The sequence below is a fragment of the Cnephaeus nilssonii genome (genome assembly GCF_951640355.1).
Source record: "Cnephaeus nilssonii genome assembly, chromosome: 22".
Classification (NCBI taxonomy): domain Eukaryota; kingdom Metazoa; phylum Chordata; class Mammalia; order Chiroptera; family Vespertilionidae; genus Cnephaeus; species Cnephaeus nilssonii.
The window spans coordinates 10,829,695-10,857,630 of NC_137093.1; the positions used below are offsets into that span (position 1 = coordinate 10,829,695).

General features: G+C 49.7%; 1 protein-coding gene across 1 annotated transcript; it reads left to right on the forward strand.

The window, feature by feature from the left end:
• Positions 1 to 1,665: 1,665 nt before the first annotated feature.
• HVCN1 (hydrogen voltage gated channel 1) lies at positions 1,666 to 27,780 on the forward strand. Its single transcript, XM_079762759.1, has 7 exons — positions 1,666 to 2,185; positions 6,494 to 6,533; positions 19,227 to 19,532; positions 23,544 to 23,648; positions 26,064 to 26,295; positions 27,202 to 27,314; positions 27,653 to 27,780. Exons 2-7 carry the CDS (start codon positions 6,513 to 6,515, stop codon positions 27,716 to 27,718), a joined length of 843 nt encoding a protein of 280 aa, XP_079618885.1. The 5' UTR covers positions 1,666 to 2,185; positions 6,494 to 6,512; the 3' UTR covers positions 27,719 to 27,780.
• The last annotated feature ends 156 nt before the right edge of the window (positions 27,781 to 27,936 follow it).

Here is a 27,936-nt window from a genome sequence, read left to right on the forward strand (position 1 = left end):
GCACACCCCCTACTGGGGATGTGCCCGCAACCAAGGTACATGCCCTTGACCGGAATCGAACCCGGGACCCTTCAGTCCGCAGGCCGACGCTCTATCCACTGAGCCAAACCGGCTAGGGCTTGGGTTCTCTCTTTTGCAAGTGACTCAGCCCTACGGATTGTCAGCCTCACCTCCACAAATAAAATGGGGGGTCCTTCATCTTATACTAAGTGTCTAGAATGGGCCTGCCACTCAGTAGGTATCCAATACTAGTCTGCTGATCTCTTGGATTTTCTAGGTAGACAGTCACGTTGATGCAAATGACAGATCTTCTCTTTTCAATCTCTATACCTCTTGTTTCTTGTCTTATTGCATTGGCTGGGGTCTTCAGTTCAGTGTTGAATACAAGCAGTGATGGTGGGCACGCTTATCTTATTACACTGAATGCTCATTTATTAATTTATGCAAGTGCATAATTACATCATGGAATGTAAAGTACCTGCTATATGCCACACTGTGCTGGAGATAAAGATGTAACACAACTGAGATCTTTTGAAAGAGAGAGGGAGGGAGAGGGCGGGAAAAACACAAACACATCTGATTGGTTGCCTCCCTCCGGGGCTCAAACCCACAACCTAGGTGTGTGCCCTGACGGGAATCGCACCCAAAACCTTTCAGTGTACAAGACGAAGCTCCAACCCACTGAACCACATTGGCCCCGGGGAAAAAGAAATGTGTTATTTTAAGCCATTAGGTGTGTGGTAACTTGTTACAGGAGCTGTTACAGCAGCGGTGGGAAACACTCAACTCCAGGGAGCCGAGACGCCCGCCTCCTCCCAGGCCGGGAGGTGTGCAGAAGATGGCCAGCTCCTGCCCTGGAAGTTCGGGACAAGTGGCCTTTGGGGAAGTCCGAGGCTCACGGAGCAGCTGATTGCAGTGTGAGCTGTGAAATCAGGTCTAAACCGGGTCCTGGGGAAGCCTGGGCAAAGGAGGGCCCCCAGGGGAGGCGCATCACAGCCGGGCCTGGAAGGTGAGGAGCCTTGGCCTGAGCACGGCCTGCCGGCAGGAAGGCGCCCTACTCCTGCCAATATCAGCCCTGGAGCAAGGCACCCCCTTTCACCGCCAGGTCAGCCCCCACCCAGGGGCATCCTGACAGCTTCTAGGCTGGCCACCCTCTGAGGACATCCTGCCACCCTCCCCTCCCTCGACCCAGCGGATACTGTGCAGGGACAAGGAAGGCCACTCAGGGTCAGCCCTCAGGGGTGGGAGGGTGCCCGAAGCCGGGCCCGTTTACCCAGCGTGTGTGGTGGGGAAGGGGCTGGACCCGCCCCCCGTCCCGCCAGGAGGAAGTTAGCGGTTCCCTCTTCCCACCCCTTCCCGCAGGCTCGTGGGGCCAGGATTCTCGTGATTCGGGGTTGGCTCCGTGGGCGAGGCCTGGTGCTTCTGCGGGACCGCGGGAGGCCCCCCGCCAGCTCGGGCCTGCGGAGTGGGGGGGGGGGGGGCGGGCAGGCTGGGAGGAAGCTAGAGAACTAGAGGGGGACCGACCGCCGGGCTAGGACCGCTGCCCCGGCCGGAGCCGGAGCCGGAGGCGGAGACGGGACTCGGTTGGCGGGCGGGCCGGGAGGGGGCGGAGGGGCGGGAGGGGGAGGGCGGGGTGGCCCGGCCGGAGCCGCGCTCGCATTTGCAGCGGCGGCCGCGAGCGAGCGGACTGCAAGGTCGGTGCTCGGGGGCGGGACGCGCCCCCTCTGGGAGCGCAGCCCCTTCTCTCTGTGCCCCAGCCCGAGTCCTCCGGGAGAGCGGGACCCCGCCATCCTGCTGGGGCCCCGGGGACCCCGGCCCGCCCCCAGGTGCCCGCAGTTCTAGCGTTTCCCAGCGGGCGGGCAGCGCTTTCCGCCCTGGAGCCCCTGCCCGGCCCGGGGGGCCTGGAGTCCATTGGAGGGGACCCTCACAGGACCTGGGAGAGAAGTCCCTCCTGTCCCCAGTCACCCCCCCCCGGCCCCCCTGGAAATGAGAGCATTGGCCGAAGGGCTCCCCTTTTGTCTGGAGTTGGGAACAGGTGCCTTCACTTGGTCCCACGCCAGGAGGCGGCGGCAGGTGCGGAGGTTCCATCCTTATCGCCCCCTTACAGGTGAGGAAACGGAGATTCGGAGAGGCCAAGCCACTTGCCTTGGGTCACAAAGGAGGCAGAGCCAAGACTTACACCCAGGTTGGTGTGAACCCCTAAATCCTTGTATTCCTCATCCCTGCCCTGACCCCCACCTGGACCGCAGGGAGGGAATGGAGGGGAGAGGCAGTGCCGGGTGTCTCAGGGGCGGGGGGGAGGGGTGCTGAAAGGAGCCAGCCAGCCTGTCCCTGCAGGAAGAACCCCCCAGCAGCACAGGCTTCCCCTGGGTGAGGGGTTCGAGAGGTAAGCACGGCGGTTGGCGCCCGGTTAAGCGCCCGGTTGGTGGGGAGCAGGGCAGCGCCCTCCAGGCACTCCCAGGCCTTGACTCGGCACCTCCTCGGGCACAGGGCGCTCTTGTGGACTTAGCCATGGGACCTCACCTCCCCGTGCCTCGGTTTCCTTCTTGGTCCCATGGGGTTAGCACGGGCCCTGCCTCACAGGATGGCCGAGAAGGTTAAATGAGATGATTGGTACGAAGGCTTAGCCTAGTGCCTGGACCACGCTGTAACCCCCTCCACCCCCATGGCCGCCCCTCTGAGAGCACATCTTTCACCTGCGGTCGGTCTGAGCTGAGACCTGCAGGGTTTCCGGACAACCCCACCAGCAGCTGAAGCTTCTTGAGTAAGACCAAGGCTGGGGGTGGCAACTTCTCCCTGCTGTGACCCTTCGGAGGGAAGGCTGGGAGGAGCAGGCGTTTGAAAATCTTTAGGCTGCGGCTTACACAATTCCAGAACTGCTCTGCATTCCCCAGCCCTCCCCCACCACTGGCCGAGCTGGAGGGAGGAAGCCCGGAGTTTTCTTGCTCCCAGTCCTTCCTATGCTCAGCCCTGGATGATGTTACCTTGCTTATGGGTTCCCTTGGTTCCTCATTTGTCTCCCCAGCTAAAATGCCAGCCTTCCTGGGCCCTGACCTTTTTCTTGCCTCTTCACTTTGGATTCCCCAGAACCCAGCACTGTACCCGGCACACAGTTCTGATCACTTTGTGCGATTGCAAGCAGTGTGTGCAACCATGCAGAGTTCTCCTTCTCATTGCTTAACAGCCGTCGCTCTACATTTCTACACAGACCTCATCATTGCCATTCCTCCTAACTGCCCACTGCCTTCCTGGGCTTTTCCCTAACGTGGGCCCCTGCGCTGGGTCCAGGTTCTAGCCGTAATACCAACTTCACTGTCAACATTTTTGTCCCAAGTGCATGTTTTGTTTTGTTTTTGCTACCAAGGGATTTCTTTGAGATAAAGAGTTCCCAAACTCTTCAAGTCAAGGATATGATCATTCTGAAGGCACATGCCGCTTGCCACCTGATGGCTGTTTAAAATAGTTATCCCCAGCAATATGTGCAAGATTTCCCACAGTCCTGTGAGCCTTTGGGTATTCTCCTTTTTATTTGTTTTGTCTATTTCAATGGGGAGGTCATGGTAGGGTTAAATGTTCTGTTGCTTGAATTAGTGGAGCTGGATCCTTTTCAGCGTATGTGCTGGTTCTATTTCCTGCCTTGTGAAGGGAGGAAATCTCCAGGGCACCTTCACTCTTCCCTTCACCTTCACTTGTGGTGATGGTTCCACTTGCACCGTCTCCTGAGAGTAGGGGGAGGCCCCCAGGGGCTGGAGCAGGAACCCATGGAGTCAAACTGTGCTGGTTGCAGAAACTGCTCTGCCAATCAAGCAGCAAAAACGCCTCTAAGTGCCTCTTACTTAGCATGGTACTGTGGGGAGAGGAAAAAACCTCTTATTTTTTTAAGTCTTTGTGAATTTTTTTTTCAAGATGGTATTTTTTTAAATGATAAAAGTAGCACACGGTGTGCAGGGTTATTCACTGGAACACGGGGCAGCGAAAGATTGGGAAACAACCTACATGCTGAACAAATGATCACAATCTGATGGCTGAAAAAAACATAAATATATTATCTTCGAGTTCTGGGGGTCAGGTGTCCAAAATCAGTCCCCGTTGGCCAACATCAAGGTGTTGGCAGGGCTGTGTTCCTTCTGGGGGCTCTAGGGGAGAACCTGTATCCTTGCCTTTACCGGCTGCCAGCATTCCTTGGATCATGACCCTTTCTCTCCATCTTCAAAGGCAGCAGCATAAAATCCTCAAATCTCTCTCTGACTCCAACCTAACCTTCCGTGGTCACATCTCCTTCTATGTCTGACTCTCATTACATTGGGCCCACCTGGGGTTCTCAGGGTCCTTTATTTAATCCCATCTGCAAAGTCCCCTTTGCCAGGTAAAGTGACATGTTTACTGGTCCCGAGGAATAGGATTAGGATGTGTGCATCCTCAGGGGGCCAATATTCAGTCCACCACACCCTAACGGGAAATAAGCAAGGTTCAGAGCAGAGTGTGGGCTCACGTTTGTTTAAGGAAAAAAGAAGGAGAGAAGGAATAAATACACATGTGCTTGCGAAGGCTACGTAGGAAAGTGGTAAGAGTGGCTGCTTCTGAGAAGATTGGGTAGAAAGGAAACTTGTCATGGTATATCTTTTTGTATTATTTAAACTTTTTACTACATGCTTATGTCACTATGTTAAAAATATTTTTTAAGAAGTAACACATAGTCATTGTAAAAGTTGAGGCTGTCCAAAAGCTGAGAGAAGGAAAATACCCCCATATCATTCCCTTTCTCTCCAGCAGTGACCACTGTGAGGAATTTGGCTCTATCCTTGCAAACTTGCAAAAAATGCATATGTAATTTTTTCACATAGGTGGGATCAGACTCTACTCATGGTGATATAATGTGATGGGGGGTACTGTATTTGTCACATCTTTCCTCATCCATGTATGAAGGTTTAACAGCACTGGGGTCTCCCAGTGCTCAGATATACCTTAACTGACTTAACCAGACCCCTGCTAAGTGGACATTTAGATTCTTTGCTGCTGTCCACAGTAATCTCAACACTGTAATCGACGTGTCTGGGTGTTTTGTTTTGTTTTTTTAATTGAAGTGAATTCACATAACATGAAATTAAGCACTATAAAGTGAACAATTTAGTGGCATTTAGTGCATCAACAGTGTTGTATATTCACCACTTCTATCTAGTTCCAGAACATTTTGATCATCCCAAAGGGAAACCTCATCCCCATTAAGCTCTCACTTACCATTTCCCTCTCCACACCCCCCCCCGCCCACTGCAACCACTAATCTGCTTTCTATGTCTACAGATTTGCATATTCTGGATATTGCATATCAAGGGTATCATGTCATATGTTATTTTTTGTGTCTGGCATAATGTTTGTAGACATCATAGCATGTGTCAGTACTTCACTTTTTTTTAATATATTTTATTGATTTTTTTACAGAGAGGAAGGGAGAGGGATAGAGAGCTAGAAACATCAATGAGAGAGAAACATCGACCAGTTGCCTCCTGCACACCCCCTACCAGGGATGTGCCCGCAACCAATGTACATGCCCTTGACCGGAATCGAATCTGGGACCTTTCAGTCCGCAGACCGACACTCTATCCACTGAGCCAAACCGGTTTCGGCAGTACTTCACTATTTTTAAAAATATTTCTTTATTGCCGAAACCGGTTTGGCTCAGTGGATAGAGCGTCAGTCTGCGGACTGAAAGGTCCCAGGTTCGATTCCGGTCAAGGGCATGTACATTGGTTGCGGGCACATCCCTGGTGGGGGGTGTGCAGGAGACAGCTGGTCGATGTTTCTCTCTCATCGATGTTTCTAGCTCTCTATCCCTCTCCCTTCCTCTCTGTGGAAAATCAATAAAATATATTAAAAAAAATATTTCTTTATTGATTTCATAGAAGAAGGGAGAGAGAAAAACATCAATGATGAGAATCATTGATCAGCTACCTCCTGCATGCCCCCTACTGGGAATCGAGCCTGAAACCCAGGCATGTGGCCTGACCAGGAATCAAACTGTGACCTGGTTCATAGGTCATGCTCAACAACTAAGCCACACTGGCCAGACTGTACTTCACTTTTTAAACTAATTTTTTTTATTGCAGTCTAATTGACATACAAAATTCTATTAGTTTCAGATGTATAACAATGATTCGATATTTATATATATTACAAAAGTATTTCGTTTCTTTTTATGGCTGGATGACATTCCATTGTATGGATATAACATCTTTTATTATCCATTTATATGTTAATGGACACTTGGGTTGGTTAGACTATGAATATTTGTGTACATGTATTTGACTGGGTGCCTGTGTCAATTCTTTCAGGTACATGCCCAGGATGTACGTCCTTCTATACACACTTTGAACTTTATTATTTACAATTTTCAGATACTTAATCAAGTTTTTAAAAAATTTGTAAGAAAGTGTTGCATACTAAGGCAAATGATGGCAGGAGGACAGATCTGGACAAATGCTTTCTTATTTTCCAGGTCCAGAGAGGACAGGAAAATGTCTACCCGGGACGGAAAGGTAAGTTGCTTCTGGGACCTCCCAGCCTTGGGATCATTGTTTGGTGTTTCTAACGGGAACGAGGAAAAACGCCTGTGAGTTCCAGTTATTGTTACGAACCAGAGAAAGGCAAAGGAAACAGTTCATATTTCCTTCATTTGTAGTTCCTTATTAAATTAGGCAAACAGAAAAGCAAGTGGAAATGCTCGATGTTGGTTGTGCCACGGTGAAATCGCCTCATTCCTACATCTACAGAGGGGCTGGGTCAACCCACACAGCTATTCTTTTTTGAAAAAATATATTTTTATTGATTTCAGAGAGGAGAGAGGGAGAGAGAAATAGAAACATCAGTGATGAGAGAGAATCATTAATCAGCTGCCTCTGTATGTCCCACACTGGGGATCAAGCCCTCAACCCTGGCATGTGCCCGTGACCAGAATCGAACCTGGGACCCTTCAGTCCGTAGGCTGATGCTCTATCCCCTGAGCCAAACCAGCTAGGGCCACACGGCTGTCTGGGAAAGAAATGATGGTCTGTATCAGGAATCATGAAAATGTCTATGTTCAAACTTGCTCATCTCACTTATGGGGGAGGAAATGACCCATAAAAAGGAAAAAGTACAATTTATGGCACCATATTTCTTAGCACATAAGACACCGTTGATTGTAGACCCACCATTGTATTAGGTGCTATGAAGAAGAAGCAGTGCCGCATTTACTGTGATGTAATGTGACACAGCACTGAAACTGGTCAATTGTAAAACATTCAGATTTCAGAAATGCTAAAATGTGAGGAAATGTGGTTTTAGTATTGGTGATAAAAATGCTAAAAACAGAACAATCAGAAAACGCACTTGTGAGAGCTGTTTTTCCTTGGTAAGTTTCTGTGCCATTAAAAAGGTATGAATAGCCCTAGCCAGTTTGGCTCAGTGGGGATAGAGTGCCGGCCTGTGGACTGAAGGGTCTCAGGTTCAATTCTGGTCAAGAGCACATGTCTGGGTTGTGGGCTCAATTTCCAGTAGGAAGTGTGCAGGAGGTAGCCAATCAACGACTCTCATCATTGATGTTTCTATCCCTCTCTCCCTCTCCTTTCCTCTCTGAAATCAATAAAATATATATATATTTAATATATATATATATAACAAAAATATATATATAACAAAAAAAGGTATAAATAAGTCTGGTGCATATAATTAGTGTGTGTGTGGGGGGGGGAAGGATACAACATTATCTGTAGTCCTTTATTATAATTGTAAAAGACAAAGATTAGGGGCAGAGTTAGGTAGATAAGATTGGTAGATGATGATAAATTTGGTGTGTTGGGATTATTGTGAATTTATTTCCTTTTGCTCATGTTTTCATGGTATTAACACTGAGAGAAATTGATCTAGGGCAGTGATGGCGAACCTATGACACGCGTGTCAGCACTGACACGCGTAGCCATTTCTGATGATACACGGCCGCTAAGGCGGCCGCATGCCGAGGATGAAACATTTGCAAAATAATGTTTTTTCCTCAAAGTGACACACTACCCGAGTTATGCTCAGTTTTTTGGCGAAGTTTGACACACCAAGCTCAAAAGGTTGCCCATCACTGATCTAGGGGAAAGGTCTGCTCATGGGGGTGAATGACAGCAGGTAAAGCTGGGGGTAGGAGTCCAGGTGAGCTGGGGCCTGAATGAAGCTAGGAAGCTTCCAGGACCTGTCCCAGGGGTGAGGTGGGTGTCAGGCCACAGACACAGCAGGGGAAGCAGAGGGTTGGAATGCGGCACCAAGGACACACCTGGGGGACCTCCTGGGGGTCAGAGCTTGTGTGTCGTCACACAGGCCATTTGAGAGCCTGGCCCTGCGGCATGGTGGGGGGCTGGGAAGATTGGGCCAGGGCCACTTGTAGCAAATAAGCCTCTTAACTGATGCAAAGAACAGTTCCTTTCAGTACTCTTATGGAGTTAATTGTGTTTTTTAAAAACTTTTAATAGGATTGCTTTTAGGAGCTCTGTAATTTTTTCAGTTCTCCTTGTTTTTGAGAGGAAAACTGTGTTGTAGGAGAAACTGGTGGGGTTTTTAGCCATGACTCAGACCTGGTTTGCTGTAGCCAGCTCTGCTGAGAGGGGCTCAGAGTCCCTCTCAGCCCCTTCCCATCTCTCCAAGCCTCAGTTTTCCTGTTCTGTAAAGTGGGAACAATAACTCCCTGCTAGGACTGTGGTGAGAATGAAATAGAATTGTGCATGGAAAGCACTTGGCAGGGTGCCCGACTACAGTGAACACTTAAACTCGTAGGGCAGGGCGGGGAGGGGGGGAGTGCTGTGGACTCGATCATGAGTACAAGCTGTGTTTGCAGCCCATCAGCGGACCTATCCTCATCGCAGATGATTGCATGTCACCGGCCACCTCTTGGGAACCTGGGAGCAGGGGTGCTCAGAAAGCCTTGTAGCCCGTTGGCTCATTTCTCACAAGGCTTCTGGAGGCTCTGGGTTCATTTGTGGTGCTAGTTCTCTGCCTGGGCTGCGCAGGGGAGATCTCAACCCCTAGGCCATCCCAGACCGACTGAATCACAATCTTGGGGCGTGAGGCCCAGGCATCGGAGTTCTTTAAAGCTTCTATGTGTCCAACGTGCAGCCAGGACTGAGAGCCACAGGTTAGCCTGTGAGGCAGGGAAGGTGGGTGCCCTGGATTCTGTCCTGGCCAAAGCATTGCTAACCCCGATGACTCATTCACACTCCCGATAAGTCTTCATTTCTATCTGGATAACTACATATGTTCTCTTCCTGCGCTTTCATTTTCTTTCTATACTTTTGTAAACAAAAGGAGGGGGCTCTGGGCCAGGCAGCCTGGGTCAGAGGACGAGGTCTGTTTCTCACCAGCTGTGTGACCTGGGGCACGTTGCTTGGCCTCTCTGCTCCCAGTTTCCGCGTCTGTACATGGAGGTTCAGGCCCCCACTTCGTGGAGTGTTTGCAATGTGTTATAAAGGGCTTTGCACAGAACCCAGAAATGGCAGGTACTCTAGTTGTAATCACTACGATTTCCGATACTGTAGGTGTTATTTCCCACATCGTCTCCACCCAGCCTCGGGATCATCTTGCTGGGTTGACAGACGCTTATCAAGAAAGGAGGGATCCTGACCCCGATGGAAAAGGAGAGAAATGTTGCAGCGCTGGGCTGGGAGGGGGTGCCGGGGGAGGCACCTGGGCTGCCAGCGGCCCCTCCCCCAGAGCTGGTCAGCCGTCACAGGTGGTGGTTTCCGTGAACCTCAAACTTCCTCCCCACCCTAGAGAAGGAAAAACTGTTACGCTTATTTAAAGACTTCCCTGATTTTAAAAATAGGCATCCCTCAGAACACAGATGCCCAAAGGCTGGGGGTGGGGGGTCAAGGGGTCGGCGAGCTTGCTGCTGGGACCCTCCAGGTATCTGTAGTGGGGAACCTGCAGTCCTCTAGCCACAGAGGATCACACCTGAGCAGGAACCCACCTGGTCTCTGCCCTGATGGGGATGACAGACTCCAACAGTCACAGAAACCGCTGGACCTGACTCCACAGGGGAGGAGAGAGGGACCCTTTGTGAGTGCAGCGGGGGAGGTAGTTGGTCTGGAGCTGGGGTGCTTGAGAGAGACCTCCCGAGGGGGGTTATTCTTTTGTTGTAGTTGTTAATTCTGAGGACATTTTTCCATCGATTGTTAGAGAGTGGAAAGGAGGTGGAGAGAGAAAGAAAGAGAGAGAGAGAGAGACATCGATGTGAGACATCAATTGGTTGCCTCCCACATGGTCGGGGATGGAACCTGCAATTGAGGTCGATGCCCTTGACTGGAATCGAACTTGGACCCTTCAGTCCATGGGCCGGTGCTCTATCCACTGAGCCAAACTGGCTAGGGCCTGAAGGGGGTTAAAGAAGACACATGACGAAGTAGAAGAGGGGCTGGAATTTTAGGCAAGGGAGAATTGCAAAGGCCCTGTGGTTGAAGGAACGTGTTGAGTGCAGAGGGCTGAGTACATTGTGGCCCAGCAGAGAGGGTGGTGAACGGTGAGGCCAGATAGGCAGGCGGAGGCCACAGCATGCCGAATAGGCGTGGGCCTCTGGGAGGCACTGGGGTCTTTATTTTTAAGAGCAGTGGGAAGCCCAAGAAGTGTTTTAAGTAAGGGAGTGTGTCAGAGGTCCCCAACATCACCCAGGTTCAGCGTTTTGCTAGGAGAGCTCAGAGAACTCAGCGTACAGCTTGACTGATGGCGATGACGTATTACAGCAAAAGGACACACATTAAAATCAGCAAAGGGCAAAGGCGCACGGACGGGGTGAAGTCCAGAGGAAACCAGGCTCCAGCCGGAGTCCCACAGGACGAGCTGAACACCTCCAGCCACGAGCTGTGACACCGCATGCGCCGTGCTGCCCACCAGGAAAGCTCGATAGAGACTCAAGGTTTTCATTGGGAGCTGCTCACACAGGCATTCTGTCCAGCCCTTACAGAAATGGCAGCCTCTGAGGAGGCAAGCAGGTGTGCCACATAAACTACACTGTTTACACCAATTGTGGGCACAGTGAGCGGTCCCTACCGGGAAATGCTATGAACCCTCCCAAAATCTCAGCTTCCCAGATGCCAGCCAAGCACCAAGCAGGCCTTGCTAGGACAGCAGCCTCAGGCCTTTTCTGCACAGGGAGCGACATGGTTGTTTGCTGATGAGAATGTGAGAGTGAAGGGGGCAGCAGTGGGAGCTGGTACATCCTCCCCCTAGAGGAGGATGCAGGGCCAGGGCCCTGGCAGGGGATGGGAGACATAGTTATCAGATTCCAGGGCTCTCGCCGGTTTGGCTCAGTGGATAGAGCGTCAGCCTGAGGACTGAAGGGTCCCAGGTTTGATTCTGGTCAAGGGCGCATGCCCGCGTTGCTGGCTCTATCCCCAGTAGGGGCGTGCAGGAGGCAGCCAATCAATGATTCTCTCTCATCATTGATGTTTCAGCTCTCTTCCTCTCTGAAATCAATAAAAAAATATATATTTTTTTAAAAAGATTCCAGGGTCATTTGGATGCGAAAATGCACAGGGTTTAGTGATGGATGGGCTGTTGGGGAAGGAGGGAAGGCTGGGATTGGAGACAATTTCTTTGACCCTGCCTGGGTGTGTCTTAAGACCCCTGGACCAGAAGACAGGAGACCCAGGTGCCTGTAGATAAACTGACAGTTGCCATGTTATAGAGCCTCAGTTTCCCCATCTGCTAAGGGAGGGAAGATTGCATCTCAGAACCTTGATTCTGCCTCTTACACTCCCATCATTCTTCTCAAAAAACCCAGCTTTTCTTTTTTTTTTTTATATTTTATTGATTTTTTACAGAGAGGAAGAGAGAGGGATAGAGAGTTAGAAACATCGATCAGCTGCCTCTTGCACACCCCCTACTGGGGATGTGCCCGCAACCAAGGTACATGCCCTTGACCGGAATCGAACCTGGGACCCTTGAGTCCGCAGGCCGACGCTCTATCCACTGAGCCAAACCGGTTTCGGCAAAATCCAGCTTTTCTGGCATATCATCCCCACATTGGCAGAGCATCTTGGGAAGAACAGAGCCTGTAGACTTGAGTTCATGTGCTGGTTTTACCACTGATGCTTTTTGGTTCGTTTTTTTAAAATTCTGCATGAACAAGTTCCCAATGTAAGAAATTGAAACAATAAACTACTATATATTACAGGTTGAATCACATGAAATTGTCCATTTTTACCAGTTTTGGCCTACAAAAACAGTAACTTTTTTAAACGTCTTTTATTTCAGGGGTGTTTTCCTGAATTATATTTTGAACTCTTGGTTCTGTTCCATTGTTTTGGTTTCCTTATTCAGAGATTCCAATTATGCGTATGTTGGACGTATAGGGGGATATGTAGTCATTGGCTGCCTGGCTTTTTCTTGGCCATGTGTTCTAACACATGGGCTCCGAGTCACCCGCACAGGGGGCAGGTCCTGGCTCTGCCATTTTCCAAGTGTGTGACTTCGGACGTGCCTCCTCCCCTCACCTAGACCCAAAATTATGGCCTCGACCTCAGAGGGCTGTTAGGACTTTAAATAAAATAGAGCCTTTTAGGAACTTAGTGTTGCGCTAATATAGCAAATAACATCACTAATAATTAGTAATAATAGATGTCGCTGCTGTTGTGTCTCAGAGTTTTAGGGTGGGGGGTTTTGATGAAATAAGCACATCGAGTCCCCAAAAGTGAGCTCTGGGAGGGGGATGGGAAAATGGGGACTTAGAGGACGTTGGGCCCTGGGAATCGGGAATCGCCTGAATTTCTTAAAAAGTGCCATTTTCTGTGATTGTTGGATGACCGTGACATAGGGACTTCCCCTCCTACAGATGGCAGCTTCGAGCCGGTAAAAATAGACATTCATGAAAACGTGTTTCTCCATCTCGTCTGGGTCTGTTTTTCTCATTTCTTCCCTCTCTCCCAGGTAGTAACTTTTCTGGTATAATGCCTGTCACGTGTGAAAGAAGGCCGGCGATTCTATTATCTTTGAGGGGTAGCTCTTTGTTAACTCGCCTAGTAGGTGTTTATGAAGCCCCTCCCTGTGACTGAGGGAGGAAGCCTGGGCTGCCCAGAGTTGGCAGGAGACGGGCAGTACCGAGAGGCACAGCGCTCACAGGTAAGGGGCATGGTGGGGAAACAGAGGAAGGCCGCCAAGCCAGCAGGCAGCGGTTAAAGAAGGCCTCCCATGGGGGGTAAAAGCTAGACGTTTGTACGGCCTGAGAGGGAACTAGGGTGAAACAGACAGGGGGGGACCGGCTGTGCAAAGTCCCAGAAGCAAGAGGCAGCGGGGTTTATTCAAACTGTGAGGGGTTCTGTGTAGCTGGAGTGCGGCAGAGGCTGGAAGGATACCAGGGCTCTGCCTTTCCTGAGCGCAGTGGTGGGCAGGCATGGGGGGGAGAGGGTAGATGAGAGCAGGGACACAGCCAGGTGGGCAGTGGGGAAAGGGGGTCCTGGCTACCGCTGTGTGGAGTGTGGAGAAAGAATGTGGGGTCAGGAGGCCGCATGAGGAGGCTGGTGCAGGTGTCCTGTCGATCGGCGAGGGTTAGTTGGAAAAGAGAAGGTGGAGGGTGAGTGGTGTTGAAGAGGTGACATTGACATGGATGAGCTTGAGGGAGAGAGAGGAGCCAGGGATGACTGTTGGTTCTGGGCTTGGCCGCGGGGTGGATGTGATGCCAAGCCCTGGGGGAACATGGAAGAAGTGGATGGAGGAGGGAAGTTTGGGTCACAGCAAACAGCATACCAGTCATCTGGCTGAGACTTTGAACATGAACAGCATTGAGAACACAGGTGTGCTGAGACCACCGAAGGGGAAGGTCACCCTGCTCTAGGACAGGGTCAGAATCTCCAGGACTCCAGGTGGCGGGGCAGGGACATGGTACAGGGCACTGAGAAGGTTGGCCAGACATAGGAGAAAAATCACAAGGCAAGACTGTCAAAAAGAACTGAGTCAGCCTGGCTGGTGTGGCTCAGTGGCTGAGCATTGATCCATGCACCAAGAGGTCACTGGTTTGATTCCCGGTCAGGGCACATGCCCAGGTTGCAGGCTTGATCCCCAGTAGGGGACGTGCAGGAGGCAGCCGATCAATGATTCTCTCTCATCATTGATGTTTCTCTCTCCCCTCCTTTTCCCTTCCCCTCTCTCTCAAAAATCAATCAATAAATAAAAAGAACTGAGTCAACAGTGTGACAGGATACAGTACAGTCAAGCAGATGGGAACCACAGCTGTGGGCTTCGATCTAAAGGTGACCCCAGAGAGAGTAGGGTCAGGATATAGTGGGACAGCAAGGTTAATGCAGGGGGCACGGAGATGGGCGGTTTCCAGTGCCAGGGACTCTACTGGTCTAGATTTTGGGGTTTGCAAGCGACAGAAACAACTCAATGTAGCTTAAGCCACAAAGGAAATCCAACAGTTTGTGAGACTGAAAAGCCTGGGGGTTGCAGAGGCTGGCAGCCGGCCAGTAAGCCAAGACGTGAAATATTCATGGACGCTGCTGAGTCGGAGCAGTGGAGAGAGAGTTTTCCATGCTGAAGCAGAAGAATAGCCGTCACTATGGAGGGGCTGCTGCAGGCCAGGCACTGAGATTGTCACTGAGTCAGTCCTTCCGCCCGGGCAGGGCTAGGGGTGGGAGGCACTAGAGCGGGGAGTCCAGGGTGGGTGGTGGATTTCAGAGGCCCACAACATTTTCGTGATGAGCTATATTGTGGCCCTTTTCTGGAACTTTTTTGCTTCTGAAATGACAGATTTTTTTAACTTAAAACCAGAGTTCTTTTCTGCTCTGCTGGGTGCTGTAAATATTTTCATCCCAAATTACTAAAAGTTGCATCTTTTTACTGGTCGCAAGGTTTCAGGAAGAAAACTTTTCTCTTCTGTAAAATATGTGGGTTTTGCAAAGCACTCAGAGGCTCCCCCATGCTGCAGACTAGCCCAGGAGGTTTTTTTGGGGGAAGGTATGGCCAGTAACCCCCACTTGGCCAGCCCTGGGAACCAAGTGATGGAGGATCCAGCCTGAGATGAGTCGCAGCCCGACATGGGAGACGGGGTACCAGGGCCCTCAGCCAACAGGCGCTTGGTGGGCTTCTAAGTCAGGTGTCATGTGAGACTCTGGGGACACAAACTCTGCCCTGATGGAGCTTAAATGCTAGTGTGGAGAGAGTAATAAGCAGCTGCACAAAAGGATTTCTAGTGGGAAATTGTTTTAAGGGCTCTCAAAGGGAAAGTAAAGAATATACAGAGGCCCTAGCCGGCTTGGCTCAGTGGATAGAGCGTCAGCCTGTGGACTGAAGGGTCCTGGGTTCAATTCCGGCCAAGGGCACATGCCTGGGTTACGGGCTCGATCCCCAGTAGGGGGTGTGCAGGAGGCGGCTGATCAATGATTCTCTCTCATCATTGATGTTTCTATCTCTCTCTCTCCCTCTTCCTTCCTCTCTGAAATCAATAAAGAAATATATATTTTTTAAAAAGAATATACAGAGGGGTTAGCAAATTAAGAAGGGGTCTGATTTACATTTGAGGGTCAAGGAGGGCCTCTCTGAGGAAGGGACATTTCAGCTGAGGCTTCCAACATGAGGAAGAGTGAGCCAAGCCGGCGTGGGGAGAAGAGCGTGCCAGGCTGGGGGAAGACCCTGCAGGAGGCCCAGAGGGGGCGAGGGTAGCCCCGGGGTAGGTTGTGGGGCAGGAGATGACAGCAAACCTTGCAGGACCCTGTACGTCGTTGGAAGGATCTTGGGTGTTTATTCAAAGAGCAAAAAGCAGGAGGCAGAGATATGATCAGGCGCGATGGTCAGGGGTGAAGGTTTATAAAATCCATTCAGGCTGCTGGGTGGAGAGTGCGCTGGAAGAACTGGGTGGAAGGAGAGAGATTGATAAGGAGGCTGTTGCAGTCTTCTGGGTGAGAGGACGAAGGCCTGGTCTAGGGAGACGGTGGAAGAGGAAATGAGCAGTGGGGGTCGGGAGAAGAGAGAGCCAGGCAGGCCCCAGGATCCTGGGTGGGGACAGATTCAGGAGGTTATATGCTCTCCTTGGGCCTCTTAGCATCGGAGGAAGTCTCAAGTCAGGGGCTCCCCTGGTGCTTGAACAATATGGGAGACTGGGCAGGGGAGGCAGCCTGGAGTCGATGGGATTCCTGGATGTAGCATTTTGGAGCACCATCACCTCCACACACGTCACTCACAACCTCGCCCCACAGTCTCAGCGCACGTAACAAGAAAACATTGGGGTTCAGGAAAGTCTTATGAAAGAGGTGGTATCCTTTTAATGAATTTGGAGCTTAGAAATGTACAAGGCACCACAGTACAGGAAGGAACAGTGGCCTGGGACCAAAGAGCTTCAGTCCTATTTTCAAGCGCACGGCTGCTGGTTACCTGAGACCGTGAGCAAACCCTGGCCGCTCATGGTCCCATCACTGAAAGCATGGGGAGATCCAACCAGGTCATTTCTTTGTCTGGGTACATGCAGATGTCCTCAGCAATACATAGAGGCATTTATTTTAACTGTTGTCTAGTATTTCATCACACAAATAGGAAGGATTCATTTCTCTTCCACTATTTAGGTGAACATTTCTGGTGAACATTCTTGAGCATGTCATTGATTTGAGCACATATGGGCAGTTTTGGGGGAAGCCCATCTGGGGATGGAATCACTAGATCATTAAGAAAGATATGCACAACTTCATCTTGACAAAACAATGCCATACTGCTGCCAAAAATGGTGGTGCCACTGCCTGTTCTTATCTTCAGTGTTCAACAGACCCCATTGTTTCACGCCTTCACCAACATTTGCTATTGCAGCCTTTAAAATCTGGCCAATCGGAGGAGTGAAAAGGTGTGCGATTGTTACTTCACCTCGCATTTTCCTGAGGGCTGGTGAACTTGAGTATCTTGGCCATTTGGGTTTTCTCTTAAGTGACTTGTTTAACATCCATTACCTAGCTTTCCATGGAGTTGTCTTTTTGAAGGAAAATTTCTTTATATATTCTGGGTGCTAAATCTGTGTCTATTAAGTACATTGTAATATTTACTCCCAACCTGTGTGTGTCTAACTTTGTAGGGGTGTCTGTGAGATAGAAAAGCTTTTAGTTTTGATGAGTCAATTCTATCCATTTCTTTGTGTTTTGTCTTCTTTTTTAAAAAATATATTTTTATGAAGAACATAAACTGATGAACAAAAATACAGAGACAGAGAAGTATTAAATAGACTATCAAACTTCAGAGGGAAGGCAGGGGAGGGTGTGTGGGGGGGTAAGAGATCAATGGACACAGACAGTAGGGGGGGTGAGGGAATGTGCTGGGGGGTGGGGGAGGCAGGGGAGAGGTCAAAGGGGGAAAAAGGAGACACATGTAATACTATATGTAATATTTTAAACAATAAAGAATTTTAAAATGTATATGTAATACTATATGTAATATTTTAAACAATAAAGAATTTTAAAATGTAAATGTGTATATATATATACACACACACATATATATAGATATAGATATGTATAGATATTATTTTAGAGAGGAAGGAACAGGGAGAAAGAGAGAGAAACATCAATGATGAGAGAGAATCATTGATTGGCTGCCTCCTGCTCGCCCCACACTGGGGATCGAGCCCACAACCCGGAATCGAACCGTGACTTCCTGGAATCAAACCATGACCTCCTGGTTCATAGGTTGATGCTAAACCACTGAGCCATGCCAATCGAGCAGTTTTGTCTTCTTTAAACAATCTTTCCCTGTTTTGAGGTCATGAAGATACTTGTTTGTATTTTGTTCTAAGACTTTTAAAGTTTTTTAAAAATACATTTATATACACTGAGTGGCCAGATTATTATGATCTCTGAACACATAATAATCTGGCCACTCAGTGTATATCCTATATAATAAAAGGCTAATATGCAAATTGTCCCCTCGACCAGGAGTTCGACCAGCAGGCAGGCTGGCCAACCACCCATGTCCCCTCCCCCTGGCCAGGCTGGCTGGACCCCACCCATGCACAAATTCATGCACCAGGCCTCTAATCTACACTATTAAAAGGGAAAGCTGCAAATTGACCATATCTTCACGACGCCCACCAGCCATTCAGGAGTGAGTATGCAAATTAACCCAACAAAAATGTCAGGTTAATTTGCATATGCAGGCGCCCGCCAGGGGCAGGCGTTCCGCACCGCCTCAGCCGCTCTGGGCCTCTGGGCAGCGTGGGAAGGTGGAAAGGCGGCTCCGGGGCTGGAGCGAAGGCGGTGCCGGCAGCCAGGGGAAGGAAGGCCCATTCTTGCACGAATCTTCGTGCATCAGGCCTCCAGTATACACACACACACACACACACACACACACACACACACACTGAGTGGCCAGATTATTATGCGTTCAAAGATCATAATAATCTGGCCACTCAGTGTATATATATTTTTGCTAATGCCTCCTAAATTTATTCTTTGCGTTGTGTGGGGTCTTTTGTTTACTTACTTTTCTATTGGGAAAGCAGTTGTCCTAACCTCGCCAGCCCTTCCCGCTGATCTGAACTGCCACCACCATCACATCCAGGTTCCCACAGGGACCTGAGTCTGTTCCACTGACCATATTGCCTATTCTTGTATCCATACCTGAAAGTTTTCATTACTGAACTTTATAAAAAACGTATTATCTGGGCAAAGAGGGGAGGATTATTTGCTTTTTGCTTTGAGGCCATCGGTCTTTAATTGTCCATTGTGTATTTAAAACAGCTGAACCTAGAAAAAAATCCATTTGCTTCTCACCTTTCAAGGACTGATCCACCCCGGCACGAAGTGGAGAGGGGGGTCCTTCACTTTCTGTGAAACTCTGGGTACTTTTACTTTTGGCTTTCCCCTCCCCCTCCCAACTCTCGCCTCTGGTTTTTCAGGTTGTGATATCTTTGACCCATGCGGCCTTCTTCCGATCTTTACACGTGGGCCCGTGATGGGTATTTTGTAACTGGGTTGTAGTACCAATTCCGTTGGTGACTGCCAACCAGACCACAGTGATAGGCCTGCTGGGGTCTGGCATTTCCTGTCACCTCACTGACTGACAGCCTGGATTCCAAAAATAAGAGCACAAGAAACCACTGTGACCTCACGGTGCTCTGAGCCCTGGGGCTGCCTTCACCCTGTGGCCCAGCTGGGGCCCTGCTCCCCGCCAGAGAGACGTGGGGTCCCAGTGGTCTGGTCGGGCTCTGAGGCCGCCCTGCCGAGCGCTCACTCTCTGTCCCCTCCCTTCAGACAGTCACGCGGAGGGCCAAGGTGGCTCCCGCTGAGAGGATGAGCAAGTTCCTGAGGCACTTCACCGTCGTTGGGGATGACTACCATGCCTGGAACATCAACTACAAGAAATGGGAGAATGAAGAGGAGGAGGAGGAGGAGGAGGAGGAGGGGGGCGGAGAGGAGGAGCAGCCGCCGCCGCCGCCACCAGCCTCAGAGGAGGAGGGCAGAGCTGCTGACCCAACTTCGGACCCCGTCTCCACACCCAAGCGCCCTCTAGACTTCAGGACCAGGTTGAAGAAGCTCTTCGGCTCTCACAGGTTTCAGGTAGGTGGGCAGGGCCCGCAGCTGAGAGTCACGAGGCTGGGGTGGGGGCCCATCGCTGCCGCTGCCTCATTCATTGTGCAGATGTCTCCTGAGCACCGACCACGTGCCAGGCGCCTACACAGTGCTGGGTACACAGGGCCGGTCCCGTGTTTCAGGGATTAAATCTTACTCCAGAGGTCCATCACCTGAGGAGTGGATAAACAAAATGTGGTCCATCCATCCAAGGGAATACTGTTCAGGCACGAAAAGGAAGGAAGCGCGGACACCTGCTACAACATGGATGAACCTGGAGAGCATGATGCTGAGAGAGAGAAGCCAGACACTAAAGACTCTGTATTGTATGATTCCATTTCTGTGAAATGTCCAAGTCCATAGACACAGAAAACAGATTGGTGGTTGTCACAGGTTGGAGGGAGGGAAGGATGGGCAATGCCTGCCTCCTGGGTACAGGGCTCCCATTTGGGGTGACGAAGATGTTCTGGAACTATATCGTGGTGATGGTTCCACAACCTTGGGAATAGGCTTAATGCTACTGAATTTTAAAATGGTTAAAATGGTAAATTTTATGTTATACAAATTTTGCCACACACTCACAAAGGAAATTAAAGGATAAACATTGGAGGCAGAAACAATGTGCCAGCCCCACAAGGCCGAGAGGGTGCCAGGCCACACCCACTCTTCACCCTGGGGGCCTGTCTCAGCCAAAAATACCTGCCAGGCTTAACTCACCGGCGACTTCCAGGTGTGGTGATGGGGAGAACTTGAGAGGGAGATGGGGGGATTCAAAGAATAGCAAAGGAATGGAGCTTTCTACAGAGTTCAGGATCGTCCTGACATCTGATTTTGAAGGATAAAAGCAGGTGGAGTCTGGCCAGCTGTCAGGTGGGCAGGTAGGAGTCCAGGAGCACGTCTATGAGTCCCAGGAGAAGCCGGAGGCCCAGGGACACTGGGGAAGCACGCAGCCCTGTCAGGCCCGTTACCACATGGAGCCATTTGGGGGACCCTGGGCCAAGATAATCCAGTTCCTACCAAGAGCCAGTGTCCCTTCTGGAAGCAGAGAGAAGCAGCCCTTGCCTGACTTTGTTCCAGGGTAAAATAGGGAAAACTTATTTTGGTATTTTTCGCTTTTATGTGGCTTAGAGAAAGAATGCAGGCCAAGCAACCCGGCACAGTGCTTTCCTCTGTGGCTGCGACAGGAAAGAAAGCGTGGTATTAAGTTGTTGGGGTTGAAATCCCAAACCCTCAATTTCAGGAGTAGGAGGAACGAGCCAGCTTCCTTCCAGCTGCAAGGGGAGCCCTAGATTATCCCCCTCTGGGAGGTGCCCCCCTTCTCCTGACTCAGCCCACCAGCTGGCCCCCTAAGCTGGGATCCCCGGAGATGCTGGTACTGGGGAAAAATAAGTAGAGGTGTCTAGTCATTCACTCAACAGCCGTTTCTTAGCACCTGTGTGTGTGGAGGGGGGGAGGGGTACAGTGGCGAGCGTGGTGGACACATTTCTGCCCCACTCATGGATGCAGTCATTCCAGAAACTGGTTACAAGTGGAGAGAAGCCCTCCGTAGGGAAACAGAAGGGGGTTCTGAGAGATCCTGGGGATGGGGGAGACATGTCTAGGAGGTGACATCCCCCCAACCCCCAACAGCTGAAGGCTGGGCAGGAGTGAGCTCAGTGGGTGGGAGAGGGAGGAGCTTTCCAGACAGATGGCCCTGTTGCTAAGGGCCCGAGGTAGGAAAGGGTCTGCAGCGTTGCAGGACTGAGAAGGGTCCACGAGGCATGTGTGTGGTGAGAAGAGGAACCGCTTGGCAAGGGAGGAGGCACCGGGAGGTCGTCATCCCTGGGCAGTGGACAGCCATGGAAAGTTTACATGCAGGTGGGAGGGGGTGACATGACCAGACTTGGAGAAGGGACGCAGAGTACAAGAAAGGTGGCCACCTCTCAGCGGGGGATACAGGTTCAGGCTCAGGGGTTAGATCTGTGCTGGTAGGATCAGCCTACAGAAGATTCTGGAATCCCTTTCTTGCAAACCACTTGTTCCACATGGTTTGAGGTGGCCAAGGTGACATGATGTATAGCTAACTGCTGTCACACATGGGATGGCACAACCAAGAGAGAAAATACAGGGTGGGGACCCAGGCACTGTAGCTTTGTGACCTTGGGCCTGTCTGTCTTTCAGAGGTGAGATTCATATAAAATTAATCATTTCAAAGTGAATCGTTCAGTGGCCTTTACTTAATACATTCACAATGTTGCACAGCCATCACCACTATCTAGTTCTAGAACATTTTCATCACCCCCAAAGGAGATTCGGTACCCATTAAACAATGACCTCCCAGCCCCTGACAACCGCTAATCTTACTGCGTCTATAGATTTGCCTGTTCTGGACATTTCATATAAATGGAATCATACAATACAGATTGTCTTTTGTGTCTGGCTTCTTTCACTTTAGCATAATGTTTTCTAGGTTCAACTACGTTGTAGCATGTATCAGTACTTCATCTCTTTTTATGGCTGAATATGCAGTCTGATTTTAATATTTCTGTGCCTTGGTTTTAAGTCAGATCCCTTTAGCTCTAAAATAAAACCAAGGATGAAGAAAGAAAGAAAAGGGGGGAAAAAACCCCACCAAAAGCTTGAATCTTTATTAAGCTGCTGAATTTGATCTGTATAAAAACGTCATTGAAAAACAGTTTGCCATGCAATTTCACAATAATCCATATCATCAAATCATTTAATTACTGAAATAATTAGCTACAGGTGGAAATGATAAAAAAAAAAAAAGTATACAGTACTTCGTTCTTAGTAGGCCTGAACTTGTGGAATTTCATCCTGAAACTGCCAGGAAAATTAATGGCAACGTTAACCTTCAGAGGCCAAAATCTATGTACCTGAGAGTGTAAGAGGCAGGGCCCCGGGGGAAGCAAGTGATGGTCCAGTTTCCAAAGGAAGAAAGTCATGCAGCGTCCCCTGGGTCCCTCCACTGCTGCCATCCCATCACCACCCTGTCATCCCTGTGGTCTCTCTGAACACTGTCACCTCCTCCCATTAGTGCCCTCCTCAGAGTCGTCACCACCCCCATCTCCGTGACCACCACCATCACTGAGATCACCCACTCCCTCCACTCTGGTTCCCATGCCCCCCGCTGCCCCCAGGTCATGACTGTCTTTCCCACAACTCTGCTCAGTTTTCCACCTGAGCGGGGCAGGTATTTCAGGCCCTGCACCGCAGCTGTTTTATGTGCACAGCGGACATCACTGTGACCCAACTGCCCAAAGCGGGCAGAGCCTGGAGGTTCCTCCCACAACTCAGACCTCTGAGGCTGCATGTTTTTCATTATTTACTGAGCATCTTCTCTGGGCTTACCCTAGTGAGAGCAATGCACATTACTAGGAAAATAAAAATGTGGCAAAATGTTTTTATTATTTTGCTTGCCATCTAGGAATTAGCAGTTTGTTTTGAGAGATGCTGGGAAACAGTGAACGAATAAGAAAAAGACAAAAGTAGTGCCTGACCGACATGGCTCAGTGGTTGAACGTCGACCTATGAACGACGAGGCCACGGTTTGATTCCTGGTCAGAGCACATGCCTGGGTTGTGGGCTCGATGCCCAGTGTGGGGTGTGCAGGAGGCAGCTGATCAATGATTCTCATTATTGATGTTTCTATCTCTCTGTCTCCCTTCATCTCTGAAATCAATAAAAAAATATTTGTCAAAAAAAAAAAAAAAAAAGACAAGTAGTGACAGAGGGTCAGTGAGTGAGCTGTCCTGAGATGCCCTGGTACAGGCACTGAGGTGGCGAACAGCCCGGGAAGGCAGCAGGGGGAGGAGGGGTGTCTGTGGAGGAGCTGGCCCCCAGCGGGCTCCCCACAGGGTGCGTGGGCCATAGCCAGCAGCCTCCCATCCTTGGCATTTTTCCCTAGTGGTTTCATCCAGATGTTTCCAAACCAACCTTTGAAAGATAGAAGGCGGTCTCCCTTTCGGGCTCATGGCTTCTCCTTCTTCCCTGGGCCCGCAGGTCATCATCATTTGCCTGGTTGTGCTGGATGCCCTCCTGGTGCTGGCCGAGCTCATCCTGGACCTGAAGATCATCCAGCCGGACAAGAACAACTACGCCGGCAGGGTAGTGTGTCCACAGCCCTTTAATGCTCTCTTCACTCTGGTACCTGCACTGAAGGGGACAGAGTAGGGTGGATAGCACCCGCCCTGAGGCTGCCTGAGAGCAGATCGGGTGCTTTTAGTCAAAGGGCAGAGGAAATGTCTTCCTTTCCAAGTTATAGATAAGCATTTACTACGACAGGAAACTTCTCCTTTCACTTGATGGCTTCCTGGACCGCTGAGCTGGAGTGTGTCCCAGATTCCAGAGGGGCGCTCTGACCAGGAGAACCATACTTTCCTGTCCCCTGGAAGAGCTGTTTCTCCTTCGCTGTTCTGATGGGGTCCCTAGGCTGGAACCAGCGGGGGATGTGCCACTGTTTATTCCCTGATTCACACTTCCTGCCGGAGTCCCTCCCAGACACTTGCCCAAGGGGCACTGGACACCCCAAAAATGCACCACCTGTGGCCCGTCGTCAGTAACATAGGAGACAGTCAGGGGCTGGAAAGCTTCTCCCAACACTTTTTTAAAAACAAAAGTCCATTTATAATGCAAAAATGCCCTTTCAGGTGTAACCCACCACCCTTCCTACTGGTGGCCCTTTCCCAAGGCAGCCTTAGGTGTCCCTCTGCGGCCAGCCCAGTCCTTCCGTACATGGATGAATTTCTTCTCTATTTTTTTTTAACAGAATCAATAACATACCTGCAAACTCACTGTCTTGTGCCCTTTTTCCTCAACTTTTTTATTATGAAAAAAAGGCAAATCTACATTTTGCTATATTTGCTTTATATCTCTACCCACAAGCACACCCATGTATTATTGTCTGACCATTTGAAAGTAAGTTAGACATCATGACACTTCATCCTAAATTCTTTGATGTACATAAGAATAAGGTCTTCCTCCTACAGAACCATAAGAGCATTTTCATACCTTAAAAATTATCAGTAATTCCATATCTAATAGCCAATTAGCATCCACTCATGAGCATTGGCTGGCCAGTGAATACACTGGGGGATGCAAACTGGTGATTTTGAACTGTCTTTCCTTCTACATCACGTAGTTGGTATTCTTTTATAAGAGCTTTCCTTTTTCCCCTGTGTACACGTGTGTGCATGTACCACTCACTATGGACGCATGGATTTTGTGTGTTATGCATTCAGTGTATTACAATGATAGCCATTCTTTTCAATATTCTAATGGTCCCAAACCTGGCCACTGTGAGCCCCTTCGAGTGGACTGCTGTGTTCCTTTGACACGACCCCATAGTCTTCGAGCATTTCCCTGCTCAAAGATGATGTCCCAGCTGACTTTGAACTTTCCCTGCCCAGAATGGAAATGGTTACTTTACTGAAGACAGGATCTGGGAACTCTTCACTCACCATCTACCTTGGTGATCACTGCTAGTCAACCCATATGGATCAGCCTTGGTCTTTTTAACAATTGCGTAGTGCTCCATATGGAGGTACCATAATGCATTTGATGACTGCCCTTCAATGGATATTTCTATTTTTCTACAAACTATGTAGAAAATCTTGTTTGGCAAGTGATGCTGCAGTAAGTATCCTTACAAGTCTTTGTACACGTGAATTAAGCTGTAGGATAAATTCCAAGCAGTGGCACTGTTACCCAACTGAAGGGTCTGTTTGCCTGCATTTATCAAACGAGAGTCTGCAGCCACGAAAGTAAGGATTTATTAAGGAGATGGCACCATGCCTGGAATCACAGGTGAGCTACTGCTCAAAAAACTCCTTCCCCATGGCTTCCAGGGGAAGGACTTTATAGCGGGGGGGGCAGGGGGGAAGAAAGCGGGGGGAATCGTTAATCATGATGACTCGAGGAGTTAGGGTCATGGTCTCTACTGATTGGTTGGTGCTAGGGTAGAGGGTAGTTGATCATTGTATCTGGTCCTGATGCCAGCCCTGGAGTCATTCTGTCTGATTTGGCAAGGATATGTTTGGTGGGATTGCTCTGCTTTCCTGGAAACTGAGGCCAACATGCTATCTGTAGTTTGACTGAAAATCCTGTCTCTATAATCAATAGACTTGTTCCTAAGACTACTGGATGCTGACCAGAACCTCATTGCTCTGAGGGCTTAATGATTAAGCAAGGTGGGTGAGTCAGGCTGGGTGAGAGGCCAGTTTGAGTCAAAGGAAAAAAATGAAAAGGCCCAGTGAAAGAAAATAGGGTTTCTGCACGGTTCCAGTATTGCTATGCCAATAGGATGGTGATGTTTTCCAATCTGCCATTGCCCAGTTGCCCTTCAAAGAGCAGAGTTCCGCTGTTTTACCAGCCCAAGAACAGGGCCTGGTGCTGGCAGGGGCTCGGGACTGGTCAGTGAATGAAATCTCTCTGGTGACCTGACAGGTGCACTCGAGGCCTGCTGGTCTGTGTGGCCTGCCCCAGCCCGGACCTGCTCTCACTGTGCTTCCTTGTCTCCTTCAGGTGTTCCACTTCATGAGCATTGCCATCTTGACCTTCTTTATGGTAGAGGTTTTCTTTAAAATATTTGCTTTCCGCTTGGAGTTCTTCCACCACAAGTTTGAAATCCTGGACTCCGTTGTCGTCGTGGTTTCATTTGTCCTCGACATCGTCCTCCTGTTCCAGGAGCATGAGTTTGAGGCTCTTGGCCTGTTGATTCTGCTCCGGCTGTGGCGGGTGGCCCGGATCATCAACGGTACGTCCCCTGCACTCCTGGGTTGCAGAGCAGATAGGAATGGGTGTGTGATGAAGGCTCTGAGAACTGTGATATTTTCCAAATTGACCAATCTGATACTTTCTGGGGACGTAATACCTATTCACATGCCGTAGACCCTGGCTGTGGAGCACACCCTTGGGGAAATACTGTGTATTTTAGGTAAAAAGCCTATGCCTTGCACACCGTTTGTACAGGAAGCCTCTATCTGAGAATTCATATTTCTGCTGTAACTTTTATTTTTATTGATTTCAGAGAGAGGAAGGGAGAGAGAGAAAAACATCTATGTGAGAGAGATTGGTTGCCTCTAGCACACGCCCCAACTGAGCCAGGGATGGAACCTGCAACCCAGATATATTCCCTTAACTGGGAATCGAACCCACAACACCTCGGTGCTCGGGCCGACACTCTATTCACTGAGCCACACCAGCCAGGCCAGCACCTTTGTGGCTTTTGCACACACTGCTGCTAGGCAGTGCTGTGGTGAAGCAGCTTTGTGGTGAGGAGCTTAATGCTCATCTGCTCAGTGATTTATTTTATTTTTTTTATTGATTAAGGTATTACATATGTGTCCATATCCCCCTATTGCCCCCCCACCCCACTCCCGTACATGCTCTCACCCCCCCTGCTGTCTCTGTCAGTGATTATTTTTTAAGGAATTTTCAGCCCATGGGAACCAAAGAGAAGTAATTCACAACGAGGTCCTCAGAAATAAGTTGTTCAGAAATGAAAAATCTGAATCCGAGTTCAGACGCCTTTAAGCAATGACTGTTTTACTTGTCGGTCACCACTCTTCCCAACTGTATACATTTATAAGGAACACAGATTTTTTTTTTCAAGTGGTTAAATTAGAAACCAGTGTCATTGAGACCCTCAATTATTTTTCAGGAATAATTATCTCGGTTAAGACACGTTCAGAACGGCAACTGTTGAGGTTAAAACAGATAAATATGCAGTTGGCTGCCAAGATCCAGCACCTTGAGTTCAGCTGCTCTGAGAAGGTAAGAAAGCACTCCTAGGGAAATCCCACCTGTCTGCAGTTGCCCACCTTCCGCGCAGTGTTCACGCCAGGCCTTCGCTCCTGTGTGCTTGAGCCAGGAGCACCCCTCCCGCTGGCTAAGTCTTCCCTGTCCTTGCCTCCTTCCCAGCTAGGCTGGGCGTCCCTCCTCTTATCTCTGCCATTGTCCACTGGACGCCATCTGACTGTGGCAGTCGCCTTCACAGACTGATTCCACAAGCTTCATGGCCTGTCCTTGTTCCGGGGCGCACGGAATGATGGTCACGTCCCTGGTGAGGCTCAGAGGTTAATTCAGTTATTTGTCTGCTTTTGTAATAACAGGAACAAGAAATTGAAAGACTGAACAAGCTACTGAGACAGCACGGACTTTTGGGGGAGGTGAACTAGAGGCGTCCCTGCTCCACTCCAAAGACACCGCCGCCCGGGCTGTGGCTGTGAATGAGAACCACCAGCCCTCCTGGGGCACCTGCGGGACAGGGTTGGTGTGATGTCTTTGCCTCCGACCCAGCTTGGACTCTGGAGGGACACAGTCTTTCGGAAGGCTCTCTCTCTTCCTTGGTGTGACCGAGGGCTTCCCATCCCATTCCCACCTGCACTGTATCACA